This window comes from Tupaia chinensis, unplaced genomic scaffold (genome assembly GCF_000334495.1).
Source record: "Tupaia chinensis unplaced genomic scaffold, TupChi_1.0 Scaffold143795_1, whole genome shotgun sequence".
NCBI lineage: Eukaryota > Metazoa > Chordata > Mammalia > Scandentia > Tupaiidae > Tupaia > Tupaia belangeri.
The window spans coordinates 15,161-41,314 of record NW_006203645.1 but is presented as its reverse complement, the minus strand read 5'-3'; the positions used below and the strand labels follow the sequence as shown (position 1 = coordinate 41,314).

Below are 26,154 nucleotides of genomic sequence, written 5' to 3'. Positions count from 1 at the left end.
ATAATCTTAAAAAAAAAAAAAAAGGAACAAGCTATTGGACTAGCAGATGGCACAATGGTTATATTGCTGTACTCCCACATACAGAGAGCTTTTTGCTACTGGGTGTGTGCACTCACCGGAGACACAGAGAAAGAGACAGAAAGCAAGAAATCACTCCCTGGGGAGATTCCATGCCATAGTCCCTTCTTCCATTCTCCTCTTGAGATTTAGGGCACACATGCACACATGCCTGGCGTGAGTTTTAAGCTGCTAAGTCCGGGAATTGAACCATGGTTGACTACGTGGGAGTTCAGCAACCTAATCATTATGCCATCTGCTGGTCCCATACTAATAAATTTTTAAAAGCTTGTTTATTGGGACCAGCAGATGGTGTAATGGTTAACGTCATTGGACTCCCACATGGCTCACTGTGGTTTAAGTGCTGGACCCAGTGGCTTGACACTCACACATGGCGCATGTGCATGGGTGCCCCAAATCCCAAGAGGATAGTGGAGAAAAAGGGATTGCAGTATGGCCATCCCTCTTGGGGAATGATTTCTCACTTTCTGTCTCTCTGTCTCTGTCTCTCTGGTGAGCACACGTGCCCTTAGCAAAAATCTCTCTTAAAAAAATCTTATTTATTTATTAATTGATAAAGATAAAGAAACAGAGAGAGAACAGTTGAGAAAGGACAAGAACCCTTGATGGTCTCACAGTGTAGTCCTCCGTAAGTCCTCCCAGTTCCAGAATAACTGGAACACATTCACATGCCTGGTATATACAGGTCAACCTGGGAACTGAACTCTGATCTTCCATGTAACTTCCAGCATTGCAGAAGAATGTGCTAGTGCTGTGCTACTTCAGTGAGACCTCTTTTAATAATCCTTTTAGGAATCAATAGAACTTCTTGGATAGTCTGATTTTTTTTTCTCTGCGATTTTAGAAAGTTTGAAGAGAAATTACTGAGAATATTGTTTGTCCTCTGTATTTTAACTCCTTCTGGATCTCCAATCAGATTTTTAAGAGATCTTTTACTCTGCTCTCCATGTTTCTTTTTTTCATATCTTCTTTGACTCTACTGTGGTTTGGGTATTTTCCTCTGACCTGTCCTCCAGTTTACTAATTCTCCTTTAGTTTGTCTCATCTGCTATTAAACTTGCCCATTTTTTAATTTCTGGAAAAAGATTTTATATGTATTTATGGAAGTTCTGTTTCATTCTTTTTAAAATCAGCTTTTTCTGCTTATTGTGTCTTTTATTTCTGTGCTTATTGTGAGTATCTGTGTGTGTTGATTTGTGTGTGTAATCTGCTTATTTTCCTCAGAACCTTATTTGGAAAATAATTGAAGTCTAGGGTAAAGTTAGGTTTCTCTACAGAAGATCACATTTGCTTCTGTCATTTGTCTTGTAGTACTTGACCCTTTTAAATAAATTTTGAACTTGAGGTTTCTGGGAACAGCCGAATAGTATTTTAAGTTACACTTAGGCTTGATCCATGGTTTTAAATTCTCAGGGGAGATGTTTTTCTTCCTCTCTTCAATGCCATAGCTCAGGGCAGCCTTTTTTAAATTTTTTAAAAAATTTTTTAAAACAGTACCTTTGGAAGATAGCAACTCATTTTCACTTCACCCTCATATCGTCATTCTGAGGATTGTAGTTTTCTGAGAGGTTTTTTGACTTAGGGCTCCTGTGCTTGCCAGAGAAACAGAAAGTGAACCCCCCCCCATGGGGGATGGCCACGCTGCACTCCTCTCTCCTCCAATCTCCTCCTGAGATTTTGGGGGCATGTACTTACACATGCCTGGCATGAGTTTCAAGCTGCTGGGTCCAGGACTCAAACTGTGATTGACTACATGGGAGTCCAGCAACATAACCATTACGCCATCTGCCGGTGCTGGGTTATAGCTTTTTGATGTTTTAGTTTTTCTAGGGTCTCCAGATTCTATACCCTCAGGTAGGTTGCTGTATTTGTCCTCTATTCTCAGTAGTCTGCAAAGCCAAAAACTTGATCATTGAATTTACCAGTTTGGCAAATGTCTTTTAGATGAATATCAACTCTAGAGAACTGACCTTTCTCTGTTCTGTCTTCATTTAACTTTTGTATTAAATATGCCTAGTTTTTTTTTTTTAACCAAGTGATGAATACATATAAGAGAATGTTTTAAAATATTTTATCCAGTGTTTTATGTTGTTTTTAATGAGAGGATTAGTAAATATTCCTAGTCCACCAAATGCTGAAAATAGTCGAGTGTCTTTTTTTTTTTAACTTTTAAAATTTCCAAATAGATTTTCTATTTCCTGGAGTGACCAGGCTTTGGACTTTTTTAGCCTTCTCTGTAGTATGGTGCTCATTGTTTAATGCACATTCAATTATACAGGTAAACTACAGCTAGGAAATACTTCAGTGGTTCACATTTTACTTATTTCATATCTATTATGTTTTTCAGTCTTCTCAATTATTTGGTAAGGGGGATAAATTATTATCTCTTTTGTATAGATCAGTAATCTTAAGACTTAGGGGGAGAATATACTTACAAACCTGACCATTTGTAGGGCTCAGATTCAGATTCATGATCTTTGACTCTTGATTCTGTGTCCTTTCCACTATGCCATCTTGCTTTTTAAGGAATGCTGTTGACATTTAATATCTCCTGATATTTTGTCTAGATATGAAAATTCTCTAGAAATCACTGGATTAAGTTTCCACCTGAAAGAAATTTTTAGCTGAGTATTCACTTTGCCTAAGTTTTCATCACTAACTTAAAAACCGAGTATGGACTTCTTTTTTTTCTTTTTTTGGAGAAGTTTTTGCTATAGGGCGCGTGTGCTTGCCGGAAAGACAGAGAGAGACAGACAGATGGAAAGTGAGAGATCACCCCTCAGGGGAGATAGCCACGCCATAATCCCTTCTCCTCCATTCTCCTTTAGGGATCTTGGGCATTCATGCACACATGCCCAGCGTGAGTTTAAGCCACTGGGTCCGGGACTCAAACTGCGGTCGACTATGTGGGAGTCCAGCGACATAGCCATTACACCAACTGCCGATCTGAGTATGGATTTCTAAGCAGAAGAAAAGAATTGCTTTTATTTAGTTTTCTTTTTTGCTGTTACAGCATTGTGAAATACTTTTGCTGTAAGATACAGGTAATTTTTGTCTTTTCCAACAGGTGTGTATGTAATATAGATTGCAGTGGATACAGTTTTAATCCCGTGTGTGCTTCTGATGGCAGTTCCTATAACAATCCGTTTTGTTCGAGAAGCATCTTGTATAAAGCAAGAACAAATTGATATAAGGCATCTTGGTCATTGCACAGGTAAAATCCGTTCTTTTCATCTAGAGACCTGTCTTTAACATATGTCTGTAATTTTGTTCGTACATTTCAATACTGTTCCCAATTTGTAAAATGAGAGATCTTTGAAGTCTTATCTTCTTGTATTACTACATATTTCAGGATGCCTTCTGTTTCTAATTTAGATATTTAAAAATTTATTTTCATTTTCTCAAGATATAAGCCATGTTTCTTCATTATTTGCATTATTTAGTTGCTAAGCTGATCCTAACATGGGATCATTGATTATATTTGTAGTTCTTAGGGGTAATCTCAAATTTTAATGATTATAATTGTTTAAGAGTTCTTTGACTTACTTTACTTACAGGAAAATCATCTGTTAAGTGTTGCCATTTATTTCTAAACCTTTTTTTACTAGAGTGTAATAGTTTATTTTCACAGTGTTTTATAGATTTTGGGGTGATGTTATAGAAGTTTATTTACTTTTAAGTTTAATATTTTATTTGTTCTCTTGTTTTAATTCAGAAATCATGGTGTTATGTAAGAATGAGTTTTTGTTTTCCATCTCTACTAGAAATATCACAGTCACTAAAGCCAGAAGCTGTTCATTCTTTCTCAGTAGTACCCTCATAGGCTGGGATAATGGGAATGGGTCATTTCCTCAGTAACACGTGGGCCAGATACATTCTCATGGACTCAGATTGTACATCTTTCTGCTTTAAGTTCTACCCCTTCCCTGCTCCTGTCTATTTCCTGCCTCCCCCGCCATACTTATGCCCATTTTTGGACTTACTGAGGGGATCTGCTTTTATCTGAGCAAAAAGGAAAAGGTTTTAAGCCAAAACTTGGTACCTTATATTGGTAACAAATTATTTGTGATGTTCTGGTTGCAGTACCTCTGGTCTAAGTTACCAGAGAATACCCAAGAAGCTCATCAGAGCATTTCCATTTAGGGCTGTGTATGGACATGATAGAGGAACCTATCTGCTGACATATCCTTTATAGGTAGAGAGAGAGACACTGTAGGTAGATGTTCCACTTAGCTTTGATCTTGAAAAAGATCATCTATGGGATGGCATTAGACCTTAGATGAGAATAGCTTAGAGAAAGAGTATCTTCTCCGAGTAATTGTATGAGTGAGTGGTATGCCCCAGAATTTCAAGCTCAGAGCACTTAGTGAACTGGGAGATTTCAATGGAAGCTCATGTAGATTTAGACTTCTTTGGAATGGTTGGTCCTTTGGTTTTATCTCAGTCCCCACTATCATTTTTCCATCCGTACCTAACTGTACACTTTCCCTTTGTTCCCTCCTCTATATATAGGGATCTTCCCAGTAGTTTATTTATTTAAAAAATTTTTTTGAGAGATGTTTTTGCTATAGGGCATGTGCGCTTGCTAGCCTGAGAGACAGAAACAGAAAGGGAGAAATCACCACCACCACCACAACCCCCCGGGAGGTGGGGAGATGGCATGCCACAGTCCTTTCTCCTCCATTCTCTCAGAATTTTGGAAAGGCACACACATGTGCCTGGTGTGAGGTTTTTGTTTTCATTTTTGTTCTTTGGAGAAGTTTTTGCTATAGGGCACGGGTGCTTGCCAGAAAGACAGAGATAGAAAGTGAGAAATCACCCCCCAGGGGGGATGGCTACGCTGCAATCCCTTCTTTTCCATTCTCCTGTCGGGGTCTTGGGATTGCATGTACACGCACCCAACATGAGTTGAAGCCACCAGGTCCAGGACTCCAGCTGCAGTTGACTACATGGGAGTCCAGTGACATGGCCATTACACCAACTGCTGGTCCCTGTTTTGTTTTGTTTTTAAAAGAATTATTTAATTTGGAACCAGCAGATGGTGTAATGGTTATGTTGTTGGACTTCCTTGTAGTCGATTGTGGTTCAAGTCCCAGACCTGGTGGCTTAAACCACACACCGTGTGTGCCAAAAATCCTGAGAGGAGAATGAAGGAGAAGGGATTGTGGCATGGCCATCACCCCAGGTTGTGATTTCTTGCTTTGTGTCACTCTGTCTCTCTTTGTCTCTCTGGCAAGTGTACACACCCGATAGCAAAAACCTCTCCAAAAAAAAATTATTTAATTTTATTCATTGTAATTATTTATTTATTTTTCTATTTTATTGAAATTGACCAGAGAAAGAGATGGAAAATGAGAAAGCAAGCTACCAGGTCCGGGACTTGAACCGCAGTCAGCCATGTGGGAGCCCAGCCTCCTTACCCATCATGTCACCTGCAGGCCCTGCCTGGTGTGAGTTTTAAGTCACCAGGTTTGGGACTCGAACTGCAGTTGACTATGTGGGAGTTTGGCAACATAACCATTTTGCCATCTGTTGGTCCCCCAAGAGGTTATTAATAAATCATTTATTTGCTTCCCAGATAGAATTCACAAATCGGAGTGTTATTTGTTTTTTTACAAAAATGTTTGACCACGCGGTTGAGAGTACGTTTATCTTAATCTGATGTTTCCAGGGAAACAGTGGTAGAAGAAAGTATATCTAGAAATATTGCCCCTTGGAAAAAGGGTTAACCCTTTCTCCTTAGGGTATGTAGTATTTTAGTTACCACAGGAAAGACTTGTAAAGGAGGTGACATTTGGACCCCCGCCTTTGTGGTGCAGGCAGTAGGGTACCTCTCCAGGCATCCTCTCAGGTTCAGATCCTGAGCTGACCCAAACACATGAGGCATGCCTGCAGTCACCCGTGATCCTGGCTGTTCTAGCCAAGAGACTCAGGGGAGGATCTCCGTGTGATGGGACCCAGTTAAGTGTGCCCTTCTCTCAATCCCTCCCTCTCTTTCTCTTTCTCAAGAAATAAACTTTAAAAAAGGACGTGAACTGGAGCTGAACTCTAAATGAAATTAGACAATCATCATACAAAGGGGATATATCCCTGCGATGCCTTCAGTTCTGAGAGTGAAATGGCACAGCGGGTCAGGAGAATGGTGGAAAATGAGGGCAGAATAGGGCAACTGAGTTAAGAGCATTTGGAATAATTGGGAGTTTTGTAGTGTGATGTAAATGTCTATGTATCTTAACTGAAAACTGTTTTCTCTTACAGACACAGATGACACTAGTTTGTTGGGAAAGAAAGATGATGGACTTCAATATCGACCAGATGTGAAAGGTACTGAATTATGATTGTCATTAGCTATCCTTAGTAATTCTGTTTCCATTATACATCTTGCAACTTTTGCTTCCATGGTAATACAAATTATGCAGTTGATTATTAGTATTAATGTTAATTAAAGTAGCTAGGGTTTTCCTCAATTTACTGAGCACTCTAATATATACTCTTTTAAAAATTGTAGTTTTTACTTAGATTAATTGTTTACCTGCAGATTTAAGAAATTATACAGAAAGGCAGAAAGAAAAAGACAAGTACTCCCAACAGGTCTTCATATAGCGATCCATTTTCAGCCTCAGCCAGCCAGGATCATGTTTTTTTTTTTTTTAATTCATTCAAATATTTATTGATCAGCTATGGCAATACAAAGGTGATTAAAACATGGTCAAAAAATGAGGCAGATGTACAAGTAATAGAAAGCAAAGTGTGAGGTTCACTGAATCACAGCAGTCAAAAGTGCGTGCTTTGGGAGAGAGATTGCTTCCAGCCTGGAAGGGGGTGCGGAGAGTAAAATCAGGAAAGGGGATTGAGATTAAAATAGAAGACTTCAGTCTGGATTGTTGATGATACTCAGTATGGATTATATTTTTCTCCTTTTCCTCTCTCCCCATCTTTGGGCTTAATTTAGCAGTAGTGCCCAGGACTGTTCAATGCGCTTTTTCTATACTTGCTTGCATTTTTGCTTTAATGTATTCTATAGAGCTAGGTCCTTTTGGTGTTTTAGTTGTTTTTTCCTGTTTTTTGAATGATTCTTGACCTTTTGATCTTGGTGTTGATGGTTTTGAGTCTTTTCTGTTCTGGTTTGATTTTTTGAGCATTTTTGCCAGGAGTATCTCGTATAGATTTCTTCACTGGAGCTTTTTCTTCTGTTTCCTCATCCTCAAAATCATCATCATCATCTTCATCATCATCATCTTCATCATCATCATCTTCATTGTCATCATCTTTGTCAGCAGCAAGTTTTACTTTTTTCTGTGGAACCTTGCTTCCACCTCCAGGAGCAGATCGCTTTCCATATATACTTAAGAGTTTCACATCCTCTTCTTCTTCTTCTTCTGACCCTGCATCTTCCTCCACAGCTACTAAGTGCTGTCCACTAATATGCACAGGCCCTGAACCACACTTCAACCTTAAGACCACAGGTGGTGGTATTTCAAAGCCCCCAAGGAAAACCGTTGGCTGTACAGACATTTTCAGTGTTGCCAGTGTTACTTTAATTGGACTGCCTTCATAATTCATTGCCTCTGCTTCAACAATGTGCAGTTCATCCTTTGCACCAGCCCCTAAACTAACCGTTCTTAAAGATAACTGGTGTTCATTTTCATCATTATCCACTTTAAAGTGATAATCTTTGTTGGCCTTTAGTTCACAACTGAAAAGATAGTTCTGCGGCCTCAGGGGGCTCATGTCCATGTCCATCAAATCTTCCATGGGGTGGTGGCACGCACTTGGGTGGGCGAGAAGGCGGACGGAGGTAAACGACTAGGGCTACCGAAAACAGCCGCGCAGGACGGAATCACTCCAGCAGGATCATGGTCTTGTGCTCATGCCTAGTATGTATGATGAGACCTTGGAACCTGAGCCAGGACCTTCCCAAATGGCTTCAGCTTCATTGTGTCACCACTGTGATAGTAGACTCTGTTTACACTTGCCTTCTATGCCCAGGTCTTTGAACCTTGCTTTTTCTGCCTGGAAATATTTACGTCTTTGCCTTACTTCCATTTATCCATTTTAATCTCAGTATAGAAGTCATTTCCTTTTGGGAAATATTCTTTGAACCTAAATCTAGACTAGATGCTTCTTTTATATATTCTATTATCCAAGCACTTAACCTACTCTATTAGAATTCTTTCTCTCTCTCTCTCTTTTTTTTTTTTTTGCTAGAGGGCACATGCACTCAACAGATCGAGAGGGATAGGAGAAGGTACCCCTTATGGGGTATGGTCATGTCACAATCCCTTCTCCTCCATTTTTTATTCTTGTCAGGATTTTGGGCATGCACATACACACATGCCTGGCATGTTTCTCAAGCCAGTGGGTTCAGGACTTGAACCATGTGCTCAGCCATGTGGAATCCAACTGCCTTAACCACCATGCCACCGAACAAGACCTATAATTGCCTTTAATTCTTTATTCCTCTCCAGTCTGTGAGTTCTGTGAGTACAGGAGGCCAGATATGTCAGGTTTACTTTTGCTTCCCTAACATACAGCACATTATCTGGCACATAAATAGGTACTCCATACTTGTCAAAAGAACGATTGTACTCATAGAAACTGTGAGATGTATTTGAAGTCCCATGTCTAGTAAAGATCAGAGCAGAGACTGAATTTAGGATCCCTTGTCCTAAAGTCCTTTGATCTTTCACTTTCATTTTTACATGCATTATTGTATTTGGCTCTTATAACTAGTTTAGTGAGAAGAATACTAGACCATTGTGAACACTGAGGCCCAATGAAGTTATAGCTAATTAACTGAAGTAAGTCTTAATCTTCGAACTCCTAGATTAGGACTGTATATAACTGCTTTATTATAAGTGGGTCTTCTATCCATTTGTTTGGTTATACTAATAGACATTTTTTTAAAAAAAGATACGTGATCTGCCTTTTATGTTTAACTTCTAAAATATATATATAAAATGGGAATGATAATAGTACCTATCTCAGAGAGTTTAATAAATTTTTTTTAAAGAATTATTTTAGGGACCAGCAGTTGGCATAATGGCTATGTTGCTGGACTCCCATGTAGTCGACCACGGTTTGAGTCCCAGACCCAGTGGCTTAAACTCACTCTGGGTGCATGTGCGTGAGTGCCCAAGATCCCGAGAGGAGAATGGAGGAGAAGGGATTGTGGCGTGGCCATCCCCTGCGAGGGGGTGCTTTCTTGCTTTCTGTCTCTCTGTCTCTCTCTGTCTTTCTGACGAGTACATGCACCCTATAGCAAAAACCTCTCCCCCCCCAAAGAAAAAAAGAATTATTTTATTTAGATTTATTTATTTACTTTATTTTTATTTGACTAGAGAAGGACAGAGAGAGAAAAATTGAGAAAGCAAGTTGCTAGGTCTGGGACTCGAACTGTGGTCGGCCATGTAGGAGTCCAGTGCCCTTAACTACCACACCACCTACCAACCCCAGAGAGTTTTGTAAATACTAAATGAGATAGTACATACAAAATGCTTTTGATAGTGAATGACATACTTGTAAGTGCTTAATAAATTGTAACTATTACCATTGAATAATTTGTTACTTCCCTTACATGAATCATATTGAATCTGAATCTATTATAACCCAAGAGCCTCCTGAAATACCAGTTTCCTATTTGATAAAAAGTGCTTTATTTAAAATAGAAAATCTCCTGTATTCCCATAGGAGACTAATGGATCAGCCCCACTATTATTCTCCGTACTGATGGTACATGACTAGAATAGGAAGACCCTTTTTTATTATTTAAAATCTCTCAGTGCAATTTGGGGAATTGTGTATGCCCAAAACACTTTTCTACTGTTGATAAAATCATGTGGATAATTTAATACCTAGGCCACTTTTGAGATACTGAAAATTCTTTATGCATAAGTACTGATTTGTAACTTAAATGAAATTACCATAATCAGTAGATATAATTTATTACATACTTCACTTAATGCTGGTAATTTTTACTATTCATGGCTGGGAAGATATCAAATTCATGCTATGCATCTTTAGGGAGCTTGTTATATAATGAATGCATATAATCAAATTTTAACTAAGGGGAAGTTGATTATTGACATGAATGTAGTATAGTTGAAAAGTACAGTGAGCATTCAGAAAAGACAAGATTACTTCTTGGTAGAGAACGTTTCTTAGGAATGCCAAAGAAGAGGTGGAATTTGAGTAACCCTGGAAGTTTGGTTAGGATTTGAACAGGAGTCAAAAGATATTTAGGGAAGATAGAAGCGCATGAGCAGTAATGTGGGCACACGCATTGTGATAGGACAGTAAGGAATCCTTTTTGGCTACAGAGTAGGGGGGGTTAAGAGGTAGAAGTAGAAGGCAAAGCTGGGAAGATAGCTTGGGGCCAGACTGTAGAGTCCTCAACACTGTGCTATCCTGGGGAATTTATGCCTTTTGTGGGCAGCAGGGAATCATTCACATGATATATTTGAAAATGACAAGGGTACACGGTGAGCCATTTGAATGAGTGATAGCTGGTGGAAGAATGTGCTTATTGTGTACACCAGCCTGGAGGCAGAGAAGTTAGGTAGAATCAAAAGGGAAAGATATCTGCTTAAATATGAAAGAGAGTTAAAGTGACCAGGTAACTCAGATCACTTGGATGATGCATTCGATTTTCAGAACTAAGAATGTTAAGAGGGGAAAGGTGTTTGGAATTAGATAAAGGATTTATTTCGGGGGAGGGTGACTTATGGTGGTGGTGGTGGTGGTGGTGGTGGTGGTGGTGTGTATATGTGGTGTTTTTTAGACAGAGTCTTACTGTGTTGTGAGCTTCTTATCTCTGCCACATGAGTAGGTAGAACCTCTATGCCTAACTCTTCTGGGAGGGCTGTTAACTGAACTTGGCCTCCACATGGTCTCAGCTTGTCAAGTAGTGACTTCGACTAGAACGTGTTACCATAGCTGCCAGGGAGGAGTTTTGATGTTGATGGTGTTTTTTCTTTCTTTCTTTCTTTTTTATTTTTTGGTATTTTGGAGTTCGAGAGGCTTGTGGAACTCATCCAGTTTACTTTCATTCAGCTTGAATTTGGCAGTCTCTGGATATAGTGTTGATAACAGAAGCCATGAGAATGAAGGAAAGAGGTTGTAGAGTTGCACAGTCTAGTACAGTAACTACTGGCTCCACCTGACTATTTAAATTAAAGTTAATTAAAACGAAGTCATACTATCCCTATTTCACATGTTCAAAAGACGCATACAGCTTGCGGCTACCATATTAGACTCATAGAACATTTCTAGAGTTGCACACAGTTCAGAAAAGCCCAAGTTGGGGTGAGGCAGAAAGAGGGTTGAGAGGAAGAAAATCAAGAAGAGCACAGTGGCAGAGAAACCACAAGGAAAAGAAAGGATGGCTAATGGTTTGAAATGCTACAGAAAGGTACTATAGAATGAGGGGTAAATTATAATTGAAGACAAAGGAGATCACTGGCAGTCTTTGACTTAGCAGTTCTGTAGAGTTATAAAGATGAAATGGGGACCAGCAGTTAGCGTAACGGCTATGTCGCTGGACTCCCATGTAGTCCCGCGGTTCGAGTCCCGGACCTGGTGGCTTAAACTCACGCCTGGCGCACGTGCGTACGTGCCCAAGACCCTGAGAGGAGAATGGAGGAAAAGGGATTGCAGCGTGGCCATCCCCCCTGGCGAGTGATTTCTCGCTTTCTGTCTCTCTGTCTCTGTCTTTCTGGCAAGTGTGCACGCCCTATAGCAAAAACCTCTCCCCCCCAAAAAAGAAAAAGACGAAATGCAAATTGCTCAAGTGTTAGGAAGTGTTCAAATAGTAAGGAAATAGAGGATAAATGGTAACTGTTTTTGTTGAATTAGTAAAAATTTGTGTTTGCAATCCATAGCCAAGACCGGGCCAGGTAGGCAGAGACCTATGGCTGGGGACTACAGAGTGAAAAGCAGGAACACAGCACAAGTAAGAAGCTGGAAATATTGGGAGATAGTGCTCAGTGAGAAAGATCTATTATAGTTGAGCTCTGAGAGAAGAATATTTCTGAAATGAAGTACTTAGATGTCCGGAACGGTGACTGAACTAGAGCTCTTTTTTGGGCTGTTTGAAAACCTGTGCTAGGTATTGAATTAGAATGTTAGAAACTCTTTTGTAAGTGTTGAAGTCAAAATGATGGAACAGTTGAGCATAAGGTAAATGGGAGATGGTTGTGTGATATTTCAAAAACTACTGTAGAAAATTTCCAAGGTACAACAGTATAAGGAGCTCTCGTGTGCCTGATATCCGCCTTGAACAGTTAGCAACATTAAGCCATCTTGTTTTGTCTGGATTCCCCACCATGTGATTATCAGTATTCTCATTTTATAATGCTTTCGAGGTATCATTTATAGCAGAAATACACTAATCTATTGGTAGGCAACTATTTATATATTTCAGCCCTGCTCTTTTGATGTGATTTTTCTAAAATGGTTTTGACAAGTTTCATCATTACCTCATCAAAAGGTTAAGACTGAGCCAGGTGTTAAAATCACCGAGGAAAGTTAAGAGTATGTATCATGGAATGTGCTAGGGAGTTGTGATGAGGATGGGTAGGAGACTCCTAAGAGAGAAAGGTTATTGGGAGATGAGAGTGGAGTTCTGGCCTGGAAGTGACAGTGAGTGGTAAGCACAGGGAGGGAAGATGGAAGGAAAGGAAATCTTAGAAATAATATGGTACGAGGGAAATGACAGGAGTATTTTCTTTTCTTTTTTTTTTTTTATTTGGAGAGGTTTTCGCTATAGGGCGCGTGCGCTCGCCAGACAGACAGAGAGAGACATAGAGACAGAAAACGAGAAATCACCCCCCAGAGGGGATGGTCATGCCACAATCCCTTCTCCTCCATTCTCCTCTCGGGATCTTGGGCACGCACGCACTCGCGCCCGGCGTGAGTTTTAAGCCACTGGGTCCGGGACGCGAACCGCGGTCGACTACGTGGGAGTCCAGTGACATAGCCATTATGCTAACTGCTGGTTCCCATGACAGGAGTATTTTCTAACAGACTAGTTGTGAGAGGTAGATCTGAGTTTATTCATATTATTGGGTTGTCCAAAAAGTAATGATGCATTTTTGCATAAAAAAATATGTCATGACTTTCCCGACAACCTAGTAGAAAAGGTGTTTTAATGGGTGTTGGAGAGCCTAGGAAAAGAAGTCAGGGTTGATACAGAGAACGATGGGGTTTAGAAATGAGAGAGTAGGAGATGTGGGAGAATAAATAGGAGTTTAAACCTAAATAGGTAAATTCTTTATTTTATGTTGTTGCTAGAGGGTATGTACACTCACTAGAGAGAGAGAGGAAAAAAATAAAAGCACCTTCCAGTGGAGTGTAGTCATGCTATAATCCTCCATTGCAATCCTCCATTTTTCCACTGGTGGGATTTGAGACATGCATGCACATATGATTGCTGTGGTTTCCAAGCCACTGGGGCCATGTGGGATCTGACTCCCTTAACCACTAGTTTATGGGGATAGTCCTAGAAAATTCTTTAATTGGATCCGAGGAGCCTGGAGTTAGGGAGTGAAGTGTGAAGGATTATGTTAGTGATGAAAGTTGGGTTGATGCAGGATAGTATCCGGGAAACAAGGCAAATATTCTGGATTTTTAAACTACCTGTAGGGATTACATCAGTAGGGAGTTATTGATGTTGATACAGTTGTGGCCTCAGACATTCACCGCCCAGATGCATGCATAGTTGCTAATAGCAGCTCTTCATGCTTTATTTGTATTTTACACTGTTGGACCAGGACAGACAGTGGAACAAACAAGCTTTGCAGATGAGCCATCTGGTACTGAGTTTTCTTTATAACATCATCACTTAGAACCATCCTGTCCTTTGTATTTGGAAACACTGCTTCTGGTGGTAGATTTGTTTCTGAATGCTTTTGTTGGTAGATGAGCCACTGGATGACCAAGCAAGCATACATCTTACATTGCACACACACTGACATTGTTCAGAAACCAGCAATTGCAGCTGTTTTTCATGGAGCCTGTCACCACTTGCCTAAGGGCATTGTTTAGATAGGATCATTCTGTACCCGTGCAGAGACTACATTCTGCTGTGGTTTCTAAACCCATGCTTTATTACATCTTTAAGGCCTTTTTATATTTTCTTTTTGAAGGTGTCTGGTTTACTTGGCCTTGAAAGCAGGTGGTTGGATCTTCTGCTTTTGTTCATTGCCTATAAATGTCCTAGGGTAGCTTGCTAAAATAATAGGGTAATGGGTAAGAGCATGTGCTCTGGAGCCCAGTTTGGATTACGCTTAAAAGCAATGTGGAGGCCAACGATGGCATAATGGTTACGTCGCTGAACTCCCACATAAGTTGACTGCTGGTTCGAGTCTTGGACCCAGCGGCGTAAAACTCAACAGCGGACATGTGTGTGTGCTGCATGCGTGCCCAGAATTCCAAGAGGAGAATGGAGGAGAAGGGATTGCAGTGTGGCCATCCTCCCTGCGGGGTGATTTCTTGCTTTCTTTCTCTCTGGTGAGCGCATGTGCTCTATAGCAGAAATCTCTCAAAAAACAAACAAACAAACAACCTCAAGAAGAGTGTGGTCTGGTTTCTCTGAGTCCCAATTATCACATCTATCAAGTTGGAGCAGTAATATCTACTGCTGGGGATCACTCTGAATATTAAACACTGTATTACTGAATTAATTATCGATGTTATCATACTAATGCTATTGTTTTCTTGATTCGCTGTTGGTAATTTGTTTGTGCTCAAGTCTCACCATGGGTGTTTATGTATCTTGGTATTTAATATGGTTCATGAGTGACATCAGTAGGATATTCATCCATTTCACAATTATTATTATATTTTTAAACTAACTTCCCTTCCTTCCTTCTTTCTTTCCTTTTGACAAGGTTCCCTGACAGGGTCCTGTCATGCATGATCCTTTCTAACCCTCCAGCCAGCCAGCCAGGGTTATGGGCATGCCAAGGTTGAAATGGGTTCAAAACCCTGGACCTTGGGCGTCTTGGCCCCCGCACTATGGCAAAACCCTGGGCCTTCCCGATGGATCCAGCATTGTGCAGCAGTACCCCATGCCATCACAGCTGGGCCACCATGTAACAATGATTAATCAAGCCTTACTGCATGCCACATGATTTCACATATTTGTGTTATTACTTAATCTTTAGAACAACTGTGTTATCCTCATTTTGCAGATGAAGAAGCCGAACTATGAGTTTGTTGCTCTTGTAGAATGGTGGAACAAGACCTTTTGACTCAATGTAAGCCCTGGCGCTCTTCCCCTTTGTATCACAACTTTCAGGATTCTGTTCTTTCTTTTGCTTTCTTTCTTTCTTCTTTAGAATATTTATTTATTTATTTATTGCTATAGGGCGTGTGCCTCGCCAGACAGACAGAGAGAGACAGAGAGATAGAAAGCGAGAAATCACCCCCAAGGGGGGATGACCACGCCGCAATTCCTTCTCCATTCTCCTCTCGGGATCTTGGGCACCCACGCACATGTGCCTGGCATGAGTTGTAAGCCACCGGGTCCGGAACTCGAACTGCGGTCGACTACGTGGGAGTCCAGCGACATAGCCATTACGCTAACTACTGGTCCCTCTTCTTTAGAATATTTAATCTGCTCTCAGTCATGTTCTTAGTGAGCTTTTCTATTTGTTCTCTAGCCTTGATCTTTCTCTAAGCACTACTTTTACATATGCAATCGTCCAGCGGAGCTCTGTATTTACTTTTGTTTGTTCTGTTATTGCCTTAAACTCTAGAAACTACCATAGAGCCTGGAACGTAATAGATGTTTAACAAATATGTTTTTTATGTTTGGAGACCTGTATTTGAACTCAGTTTATTACATTCCCTCTACTGAACTTCCTATGATTAGGCTTGCATTTAGAGTCTTCTTTCCATATTTCTGTATTAAGAGCATCTTCAGTAAAGAGGACAGTTCTGTTCTACATGGGAGTCCAGCGACATAGCCATTACGCTAACTGCTGGTTCCCTATTTTTTTCTTTTTTTAAGATGTTTTTCTTAGGGTGCGTGTGTTCCCCTGGTGGGGGGGGTGAGAAAGAGAGAGACAGAGACAGTGAGAGAGAACGTCAGAAATCACTCCCCAGGGGAAATGGCCCCACACTGCAATTCCTTCTCCATTCTCCTCACTGGATCTTGGGCATGCACGCACACATGCCTGTGATTTTTAAGCCACTAGGTTCGGGACTCAAACCAAGGTTGACCATGTCGGATTACAGTGAGATAACTACTGTGCCACCTGCTGGTTGGTCTGCCTGCCTGCCTGCCTGCCTGCCTGCCTGCCTGCCTGCCTACCTACCTGCCTGCCTACCTGCCTGCCTGCCTCCCTTCCTTCCTTCCTTCTTTCCTTCCTTCCTTCCTTCCTTCCTTCCTTCCTTCCTTTCTTGTCTCTGGAAGTGTTCAAAAGAAACAGGCTCAAGAGTCAAAACTGAAGGGATTCTTTCGTTAGTCCAGATGGTTTCAAAGGATCCTTCTAGATCTCAGGTTCTGAGCTCATTCACTTTCCAAAGCATCTTCAAGCCCTATTTATTTGTTTCTGTCTCTAGTATCTATCTTATTTCTGAGGTCTAGATTAGTTTTTCATTTCTGCAAGTTTGTAGTATGTCCTAACCTCCTGATAGATCACCTGGTCTTCCTGGTCCCTCTGCCTCTTTATCTTACAGTTAGTATCCAATGCTAGTATCCAAATAGCTATCTTAACCACTTTTCCAAGAGATGTCTACAGAAATAACCAACTCTGGAAAAATAATAATTAATATGGCTTATTGCTAAGCAAATATGAATGACCTAGGCCTGGAGAGGACGCAAACATGCCTTTCTCGGGTAATCAGGTACAGGAGTTACTTTTATTTGATTTTGAGAGCCACAGAGTTTGGAATTTCATAAGAGTTTTTACATTGGGCTGGCCTGAAAAGGTGAGACATGTGAAAGCAGGTGCTTGTGCATTATAGGTGGGTTTACAGGTTTTAAAATTTTTTTGAGAGATTTTTGCTATAGGGCACATGAGCTCACTGGAAAGACAGAGAGAGATGGAGAAACAGAAAGCAAGAAAGCCCCCCCGCCAGGGGTATGGCCACACCGCAATCCCTTCTCCTCCATTCTGCTCTTGGGGTCTTGGGCATACATGCACATGTGCCGGTGTGAGTTTAAGCCACTGGGTCTGGGACTTGGACTGTGGTTGACTACATGAGAGTCTAACTGCATAACTATTACACCCTCTGCTGTTCCTGGTGGGTTTACAGTTTTTAGGTTAGTAATTGGAAAAGAAAGGTTGCTGACATCAGAAAAAAATGTACTTTTATAGAGATGGGGAGGCTAAATATACATCACACAGATACTATGCTAGGGACAGGATGTAGGAAGAATCCTGTTACCAGTGGGTCAAATGGTCTGTTAATGTTTGTGGGTGTGACTCCCTCCAGGCCTTCTCTTTCGATTTTTGAAATAGGATAAAACAGTCAGACTTGTGTCTTCAGACATAATTTAAATATCAAATACCCCTGTTTGGAGTATACAATTCAGTGGTTTATAGTATGTTTACAGAGTTGTGTAAGTATTAATATAACCTAATTTTAGAATATTTTTATCACCCTCCCCCCCAAAAAAAAATCCCCTTTACAGTGTTAGCAGTCAATTACTCCTTATTCTCCCTTACCACAAACTCTTGGCCACTACTCTCAATTGATTTTTATGTAAAACATGTTTGCACTGCATTGCTTTCAATCTATAAGGCCTTCGGTGACTTTTTTTGTAGGATTAAGAAAAACACGTCTCCTATGCTGCAATCATGCTTTTGAAAATCCATGTTGCACCCCACAATGCTGTACAATAATTATATATAAGAAATTATAAAATAAAATAAGAAAAAAAAAAGCCTTACCTAGAACTCACATTTTTCCATAATCTGGTTTCACCCTACTTTTCTAGCTTTGATGTCTACCCTTGCTCAGTCTGAGTATACTACCCTTGATTGGTTGGTCTTCTTGTTCTTGAGAATGTTGTGTGCATTTTATTATATCTCCCCTGTGGCTTCCAGTATTCCTCTATCTTAATCCATTTGTTTCCAAGGTCTACCCTATCTATAAATCCTAGAGTGAGATTGCCTTTGAACTTTTCAACCTCTATTGGTGAAACATGGGATAAGACTACTGAAAGCACTTTAGTTCACTAATAGAGGATTCCAGGTGGAAACATTAATTAGGCTAATAATTTTGTCAATGGAAAGCAATGAAGATAAGTTATGTAATTTTTTTCTTCCAGGAAAGAATTTTAAGTTATAAAACTGAAGATTTTTATAGTGTGACATATTAACAAGTGAGAATTATAATTCATTTATTAGCAAACACTTATTGAGGGGCTGGCAAGTGGTGTGGTGGTTAAGGGTGCTGGATCCCACGTGGCCGACAATGGTTCGAGTCCCGGACCTGGCGGCTTGCCTTCTCACTTTCTCTCTCTGTCCCTCTTTGGTCCAATTAAAAATAAACAATAAATAAATAAGTAAAGTTAAATAAAATAATTCTTTATAAAACACAAACACTTATTGGGGCCAGCATGTGGCATAGTGGTTAAGGATCCTGGACTCCTGCATGGCCGACTGTGGTTTGAGTCCTGGAAATGGTAGCTTGCTTTCTCACTTTCTCCCTCTGTTTCTCTCTCTCTCTCTCACTCTGTCCCCCTTTGGTCAAATTAAAAAATAATAATAAATAAAGTTAAATAAAATAACTCTTTAAAATGAAAAAAAAAAGTAAAAAAAACCAAACACTTATTTAGATATAATAATACTTGATAATACTTATTCAGGTAGTTACTGTTTGGTAGCCACTGTTTTAAGTTCTTTACACACTTACATCCTACTTGATATACTAAATGTTTTATCTCATTTAGTCTTCCGAACAACCCTATAATACTTAAACATCATTATTATCTCTGTTTTGCAGAGGAGGAAGCTGTGGGCCATGAATGCTTAGGTGACTGGGTTTTGATCATAGAGCTGGAGAGTGTTGTAACTTAATAGAATTCTAACCTGGGCTGTGTGGCCCTAGAGTTTTGTCTTAAATTGTGAATACTAGGTTCTAAGCATTGGGAGTTAAACAGAAACAAATGACTAGACTCTCAAGGTGCTTACAGTCTCATGATAAAGAGTAGTTAAAAAAAATAGCTACACCAGTATCATTAGTGTTGTAATAGAGAGGGGTGTGTGCTCAGAATTTTAATAGCCCAAAAGAGGGCTTGATTTCTTTTGCCACAACAGAATCATTCTTTTGCCATGGCTCCTTATAAACTGGATGAAATCATATAAACCCTTTGAGGATAGGATATGGCTTTGGTTTTGTATCACAGCACCTACCTGACACATGGAAGGTGATCATTAATGATGAATAAATTAGTCCTTTATTTCTTATTGTCTAGGATGGTAGCCACTGGTCACCTTGGGCTACCGAGCACTAAAAATGTGGCTTGTCAGATTGAGATGTGTTGTGAGTGCAAAATACTAGATTTTAGCAACTAAAAACAAGAATACTTTTTTTTTAAAAAAGAATTGCTTCATTTAATTAATTAATTAAATTAATTTGACCAGAGAGAGAGAAAGTGAGAAAGCAAGCCACCAGGTCTGTGACTCGAACCATGATCAACCATGTGGGAGTTCAGTGCCTCCTTAACCACCATCTACCAGCCCCAAAACAAAAATACTCTTTTTTTTTTAAAGAGAGGTTTTTTTTTTTTTTTTTTTTTTTTTTTCTATAGGGTGTATATGCTTGCCAGGGAAGGGGATGACAGGGGGAGGGAGTGAGAAATCACCCCCCAGGAGGGATGAGCATGCCACTGTAATCCCTTCTCTATTCTCCTCTCAGGACTTTGGGCATGCACACACAGGTGCCCAGCATCATTTGCAAGCCACTGGGTCTGAGACTTAAAATGTGGAGTCAGCCATGTGAGATCCAGTGCCTTCACCTCCATGCTACCTACTGGCTTCTTGGTTTTTTTTTTTTTCTTTTTAAAATATGGCTATTAAAAATATAAAATTACATGAGTATCTTATATTTCTGTTGGACAGTACTGATTTCATTCAGTTCCCTCAAACTCTCTCAACTACCTCAAAGAGGAAGAGATTTGACCAAGTTCACAAAGTAGTAAAGACATTTTTAAAACTGAGAATTTAGAAGAGACAGTTCCTGGGATGGGAGAATATATTTGCCAAGTATGCCTCAGATAAGGAACTGATAACCAGAGTGTACAGGAAACTCAAGCAGGTTAACCAGCACTCCCTCCCCCCAAAAATATTAATCCAATTAAGGAGATGAGCAAATGAGCTAAACAGACAACTCTCCAAGGAAGACATACGAACAGCCAAAAACATATGAGAAAATGCTCAACATCCCTTTTCATAAGGTAGATGCAAATCAAAACTACAATGAGATACCACCTAACCCCAGTCAGAATGGCTAAGATTAAAAAAAAAAAAAAGGTAAGTGCTGATAGGCTGTGGTTAAAAGGGAACTCTCTTAAATTGTTCGTGGGAATGTAAATTAGTACAGCTACTGTGTAGAACAATATGGAGGTTCTTGAAGAAACTACAACTACCATACAATCCAACAGTCCCCTCCTGAGTAGCTACGTGAAGGATAGGAATACACCCATCTGGAAAAGCACTTGCACATCCACGTTTATTGCAGTATTGTTCACAATTGCTAAGACTTGGAATCAACCCAAATGTCTGAAAAAAGATGAAAAAGTGTGGCACATATACACTATGGAATACCACTCAGCCATGGAAAACCATGAGGCCCTGGCATTTGGTCGAAAATGGACAAACAGAAGATTTAAGGCTTAGTGAGGCAAGCAAGACTGTGAAAAAGAGGCATTGTATGTCCTCTCTTAATATATACTGACTGTCTGCACTCTACAGCAGAACTGAAAGACTGGGAGAGAGAGAGAAAAGCATGGAGAGCAAATGTGGGTGCAGAAAACAGTGCAGGAGGAGGGTTGGCAAAGGGGGACAGGCAGGAAGAAATCAAAGGGAAAAAAAGCAAAACATTTAATGGGCACAAAAATGGAAGGTTGTCTGTTGATGTGTTTAGTAATATCTTTGACTAGACTAATATGTAGTATTCATGGTGAGGAACAAAACAATTTATATGTTAGATTCTTTTACTTTAGTTCTCTTTCTAGGCATAAATAAAATTAGTACAGTATGAACTTAAGAATTTTGAGGCAAACTGGCATCACTTTGTTCTTAGTAGGGGTTACATGACCTCTTTATTTTATTCCATCATTGAGCTTTGTAATAAAATTTTTTCTATTTGTATGCTAATTTGATCTCCAGAAAATCTGCACATTTATTCCTCAGCTTTTTCACACTTGGCACCTCTATTCCCACTTCTACCTTGAACACCTCTTTTCACACACACACACATACCCACATGGCCTCCTATTTAATTTCTTAATTTGTTTCCATTAACATTCTTTAAATTTTGTTAACACCTTTATTTTTATTTTGGGAAGATCAGCTGTTACATGATGTGCTATAGTATAGTAGGTAGCTGGTTGTCTCATGGTATTATACACGCATCAGTTATCTCACATAATCCTCTTAAAAATCACATGGCGTATAGGTCCTATTATGCTGATTTTAGAGTTATGGAATCTCAGATTTACGAGCATATTATGCTCAAGGTCCTACATCTGACAGTACACAGAATCTGTAAGTTGGAATGTAAATTCTCAGCAGTGAGCCTGGGAATTTTTGCTATACGCAGCCTGTAATTTTGGAGAACTGTGGGTTCAAGGAGTGAAGGTTAACCTACTGGTATATGTGCCCCCCCCCCAAAAAAAAGTACAAAAATTCATTCCATAATTTGTGTGTGTGTATGTGCACATGCATGCATACATGAGTGTGCAAGAGAAAGGTGGGGGGATAGAAAAGCACAGAGAGAGAGAGAGGGAAATAAAAGTGATTAATTTTGAAGACTGAGCCCCCATGTCTTTGTCTTTTTTTCCCTGTTCTCTTTCCTGACTTTATTTTTTATTTCTGACAGTGGTATACTCACCACGCTATTATTTTCTTCACTTAAACTCAGTTCCATTCACATTTTATATCTAAGTCTGAACAGATGTTCAACATATTTACAGTGGTTCTGTTTGGTTAGAGGGTCTTAGGTGATGATGAGTTTTTTTTTTTAACTCTTCATATTCGAGGGTTTCTTTTTTGAATGAACAAATACTAAGAAAAACTATATGAAAGGACAAAAGCTATAAAAAGAACAGCAAAGTTATTTTCATTTGAGAAATAAATGAGTATGGTTGATGCTTCTCATTGCAGAAATAAACATTTCACCCTAAAATTTCAGAATCCCTTAATTTTCTCTCTGCTGTTACAGTGTTCTTTGGCCTCAATTTCATAGCTCCCAAGACACTGCTTTTTAAATGTCATTTATCTGTCAGAGAGGTAAACTTTCTTTTAGAGCTAGCATTTATTTATTTAGCAAAAATGTCATTTAGTTTTCTTTGGGAGATAATAGTTTATAGTGGTCAATATCCTGCAAATGTTATTAATTTTAAAAAATCTAAATATCTACCTGCTGTGTTTGGGCACAATGGGAATTACAAAGGACATTGGATCTTACCAACCCCTATCTGATAAATTTTCTTTCCAAATTTTCTAGCAGATGGTTGACAAGGGGTGAATTTATTTGCTGTGTCAGAACCTTTGAAACCATATTTTTCAGTTTGCTTTTCACTATTTAGTGACGTGGTTTATGTTCTTTTAAGATGCTAGTGATCAAAGAGAAGATGTTTATATTGGAAACCATATGCCTTGCCCTGAGAACCTCAATGGTTACTGCATCCATGGAAAATGTGAATTCATCTATTCTTCTCAGAAGGCTTCTTGTAGGTAAGTTAGTACCTCCACTGGCGTGGTCAGAGAGCTTTTCTATCAGTGGTCTCTGCTCTGTAGAAGGCAATAAGATGTGGACTAAATAATACCCTAGAGTAACTCGTGCTTATAGTGGACAAGTAAAGAATAAATGATCATTGGGGAAAAAAAAACCAAACCCAAAACTGGCAAGTAATATGCAAAAACAAAAACAGGTATTTTATTAGTGTTTTGAGATTATGGGCTTAACAGTTTAAATATAATGTTACATATTTTTAATATAAAAATAAATGTCATTTTCCAACACTGTTTTGCCTTTTAGGCAATCTGTCACAAGGTGGTTGAGGGCTAAAAATGTATTAAGAACAGAGAACATGTGTAATTCCAATAAAATACATGCAGAAATAGATTACTAAAAATAAGGAGGTAGGGGAAGAACCAGGTGTGAGTTGAGAGATGGAAATGGAAAGGAAAGAGTAAACTCTCAACTCCTGATTCCAGAGAAGTGATGTGACTTGTTCAAGGTCAGCAGCAAGTTAGAACTAGAACTGAGACAAAAGGAGGTCTCATTCCTGATACTCAGCCTGCTGGCCTTGGTCCTTTGTCTACTGATGTCACTTCTTGCCGCTGCTGCTAGGCGATCATCCTCTACATGTAGTTTGTGCAGTTAGTGAGGCGATGTTTCTATAGACGCTTGCTGTCATTCTGCTCACTCCTGCCTCCTGGAGGGAATTTGGCTAGAATTCTTTTTTTCTCTTTTCTTAATCAAAACAGAGAGAAATATACTTTTGTCTTGTCAGCCTAGAAGCTGGATCTTTCTTTTCAAGAAGTAAGAGAAAAACTTTTGAAAACCAGGTCTCTGGTTCCCTCTACTTTCTTAGCTTCCTTCTGACTGTCTTTTCCTCCTTCCTTCTGCTTTAAAAAAACAAGACTATAAACTATTATAGTTGAATAGATTTTCCTTAAGCCTTTGTCTCTTTCCTGTTTGAAAATTCTCCTTGTCTTTGAAGGATCTATCCCTTGCCCCCTATCTTTTCCCCCCTGGACTTTTCGAATATATAACCAGGGATCAGCAGATGGTATAATAGTTACATCACTGGACTCTCACGTAGTCGACTGCAATTTGAGTCCCGGACCTGGCAGTTTAAAACTCATGCCTGGTGCGTGTCCATGCGTGCCCAAAATCCCGAGAAGAGGAGGGATTGTGATGTGGCCACCTCCCTGGAGGGTGATTTCTTGCTTTTTGTCTCTCTGTCTCTCAGTGAGCACATGCACCCTATAGTAAAAAAAATCTCTCTTAAAATGATAATAAGATAAAATATATAACTATATGAAAGAGTAAAGTCAAATCAATACAATGGATCAGTATCTCCTGGTTGTCCCATAGTGGCATGGAATTTCGGGTCCCATCATCCTGTTATACAAATCTTTAAGGATACTTTCTAAATGAAGGGTGACAGAGGAGGATGTCCTGATAATGATGTGCTATCGGGTCACTTTGTGGTATTTTACTGATTGACAGAGGATTGACTAGCATACTGGTTAAAAGCTTTAGAATCAGATACACTGACTTAGCTAGTTATTGACTGTGTGTTCTTTGGAAGTTCTTAAAATATCTTAAGCCTCATTTTCCACCATTCTAAAATTGTAACAATATGGTATCTATCTCATAGTGTTGTTGAAATGAGATAATATATGCAAGGTGCTTAGCACAATGCCTGTATGCCATGTGTTTTTAATAAATAACAATTGATGGTATAAGACTGTAAGCCCATTGCATCAGGTACTCTGTTTTCCTAACCACTGTCTCCTTAATACCTAGTGCAGGACCTGACCCAGTAGGAACTCAGGGAATATTTTTTTGAATGATGTGTGATAATCAATTTTTCTCTCTTATTCAGAGGAGAAGTGCTTCTTAAGTGCTAAAGATTATTTTCTGTATACTTATATAACTCTTAAAAGGCAGTAGATCTTTTTCTCTTTTGTCTGAGTATTTAAAATGGGTGCAAAGATCAGGCTGTAATATTATGTGTATTTCCATTAATCGGTGGATACATCTGGATAGCAGTATAGAGGTAGGGATGAGCAGCTGTTAGCCACAGTCCATTTTTCATCTTTTTTTGTGTGTGTCACAGGTTATGTATATGTGCATGAGAGAGAGAGAGAGAGAGAGAGAGAGAGAGAGAAAGCATTCTCCAGTGGGGCCTGGTTATATTGCAGTTATTTTTTTCCAATTGTCCATCTTGGGCATGCATATGTGCATTTGGTGTAAAGCTGATGAGGCTGGGATTTGAACCCTGGTTCACCACATGGGATCAGTTTTTTCTGCATAGCCCCTAACTGCTGTGTCGTGGGGCTGTCTCAGTAGTCCAATTTTTAAGTTAAAATTTTCTGGCATTTTCCCACTATTGATTTATTTGTTTATGTATTTATTGCTTACTTTGTAGCAAATCGTGCCTGGCACTAGATGTCAAATTTGAGTATGATAGGAATCCAGAGATCCTTTGGAATAATCAATTCTGGTTGAAGATACTAACGATACAAAATTAAAATATATGAAAAATGCTGTTATACGTAGGTATGCATGAGATGATTTGGGATTTCAGAAAATACACTTAAATTAGGGTGGTAGAGGAGGGGCCAGGTCATACAGAAACATTTATGCTATCTCAGGAGCTTGGCCTCTATTTTAAAGACTATGATAAGCCTTTATAGGATTTTAAGTAGCAGATCTATGCTCAGTTTGGAAGTCACTTTGGCGACCTTATGGAAAAATAGATGGGAAGACCCAAAGTTAGGAAACTGTGTATTAGACATAGGGAAGAGTCACTGTGGGGCCGAGGTAAGTAAATGGACTGCAGAGAGATAATAAGATGGTTGAATTCACAGGGATTGGGTATGAGACTGTGAGGGTTGCTGGAGGTTAGTGAGATGCAAAGTCAAGGAAGTCTCCTGGGTTTCTGGCTAAGGCAGAATCAAGTGGGAAATACATTGAGAAGACGGAAAAGGTTTGGGGAGGAATGATATACTCAGTTTAATGTGATTCGTCCAAGGTGCCTATGTGTATCCATTTCTGGGTGTCTAGCAGGCTGCTGAATATATTTTGGTTTAAGAACTCATGAGAGGAGATTGGCAGTGGGCCAGCAATAAAATGCATCTCTTGTGAGGCCAATGACCCATA

The 26,154-nt window shown here is 39.5% G+C and overlaps 1 protein-coding gene and 1 pseudogene across 1 annotated transcript in view; one reads left to right on the top strand and one right to left on the bottom strand.

Annotated features, from left to right (window-relative positions):
- The window catches only part of TMEFF1 (transmembrane protein with EGF like and two follistatin like domains 1), a 227,572-nt gene that overhangs the window by 186,509 nt on the left and 14,909 nt on the right, over nt 1-26,154 (top strand). Inside the window, 4 exon segments of the mRNA XM_006172345.2 lie at nt 3,146-3,223; nt 3,225-3,292; nt 6,337-6,402; nt 22,868-22,991. Coding sequence (XP_006172407.1) covers nt 3,146-3,223; nt 3,225-3,292; nt 6,337-6,402; nt 22,868-22,991 — 336 coding nt within the window.
- On the bottom strand, nt 6,958-7,923 carry LOC106733454 (nucleophosmin pseudogene; annotated as a pseudogene).